The sequence below is a fragment of the Chionomys nivalis genome, chromosome 16 (genome assembly GCF_950005125.1).
Source record: "Chionomys nivalis chromosome 16, mChiNiv1.1, whole genome shotgun sequence".
In the NCBI taxonomy this organism is placed as follows: domain Eukaryota; kingdom Metazoa; phylum Chordata; class Mammalia; order Rodentia; family Cricetidae; genus Chionomys; species Chionomys nivalis.
The window spans coordinates 5,779,428-5,780,839 of NC_080101.1; the positions used below are offsets into that span (position 1 = coordinate 5,779,428).

Here is a 1,412-nt window from a genome sequence, read left to right on the forward strand (position 1 = left end):
CCAATAGCTTAAGCATATTGCTAGCTAGCTCTTACATCTAGAATTAATCCATTTCTATTATTTTATATTTTACTATGAGGCTCATGGATTACTGGCAAGATTCTAGCCGGCAGCTCACATCTTTCCCCTCTGGTGGCTCCATGGCATCTCCCTGACTCCACCTACAGACATCGGCACTGCTAAGCCAGACTTCTGCCTGAGAGGAGAGGCCGTAAGCACATGGGGACTTCAAAAATAATATAATTTTTGTGACTCCCAAAATGTATAATGGTTAAGTTGCACCTAACACTCCAGGTTTTTGAGCTGTGCAATCCCAATAAAGTATCGCCTGAATCAGAAGGCTTTCCCCCCCCCCCACAGTATTTTTTTTTACAGTTCTTACTTAGTTTTTATTCATAATCATAAACTTAACTCTGCAATCCAGCTAGACTTTAAGGGGAATGAGGAAAATATGGAACCCAAAGAAGTTCAGTGAGAGCAGAGATTACAGGGTACTGTGAGCAGATGGGGCTGGGGTGCTCTCCTGAGCTACAGAAGGAATGGTCTGGTGGGTAAGAAGCCTGCAAGTCAAAAGAATTAGAGTTGTCCACAGTCGGAAATGGTGATCTTCTTGCTGGTCTTGCCATTCCTGGACCCAAAACGCTCCATGGCTTCCACAATGTTCATGCCTTCTTTCACCTTCCCAAAGACCACATGTTTGCCATCCAGCCACTCAGTCTTGGTGGTGCAGATAAAAAACTGGGAACCGTTTGTGTTTGGTCCGGCATTTGCCATGGACAAGATGCCAGGACCTGTATGCTTCAGGATGAAGTTCTCATCCTCAAATTTTTCTTCGTAGATGGATCTGCCGCCAATGCCATTACGGCGTGTGAAGTCACCACCCTGGCACATGAATCCTGGAATAATCCTGTGAAAGGAAGAACCCTTATATCCAAATCCTTTCTCTCCAGTGCTCAGAGCATGAAAGTTTTCTGCTGTCTTTGGAACTTTGTCTGCAAACAGCTTGAAGGAGACGCAGCCCAAGGGCTCGCCATCGGCCGCGATGTCGAAGAACACGGTGGTGTTGACCATGGCTGCAGCAAGCAGTGAGAGGGGACAGCGGCGTCTGGAAAGCCCCCCACAGTATTTTTTTAATGATAAAAGTTGAATCCTAAATTGATTTTGTGGGCAGCAAACGGGGTCTTGAAACAGCTCAGGGGAAAGAAAAGACTATCTATGGAAGACAGCCATAGGAAACTAGTCCTAGCCAAAAACAAATCTCTATTACACAGGGAAGGAGAAAATAATATCCTTTTACAGCAATCATATTGAATCCTTCCTCGAACACCAAAACTAAACTCATTTCAAACCCTGTAGGACACAATAGTCATCTGGGATCAAATCAGAGAAACAGTGCCATCTGCTGGTTATGT

The 1,412-nt window shown here is 44.8% G+C and overlaps 1 protein-coding gene across 1 annotated transcript; it reads right to left on the reverse strand.

Moving 5' to 3' along the window:
* Window positions 1-496: 496 nt before the first annotated feature.
* LOC130888077 (peptidyl-prolyl cis-trans isomerase A-like) lies at window positions 497-1,071 on the reverse strand. The gene has a single exon (XM_057790928.1). It carries the CDS (start codon window positions 1,069-1,071, stop codon window positions 577-579), a length of 495 nt encoding a protein of 164 aa, XP_057646911.1. The 3' UTR covers window positions 497-576.
* Window positions 1,072-1,412: the final 341 nt, after the last annotated feature.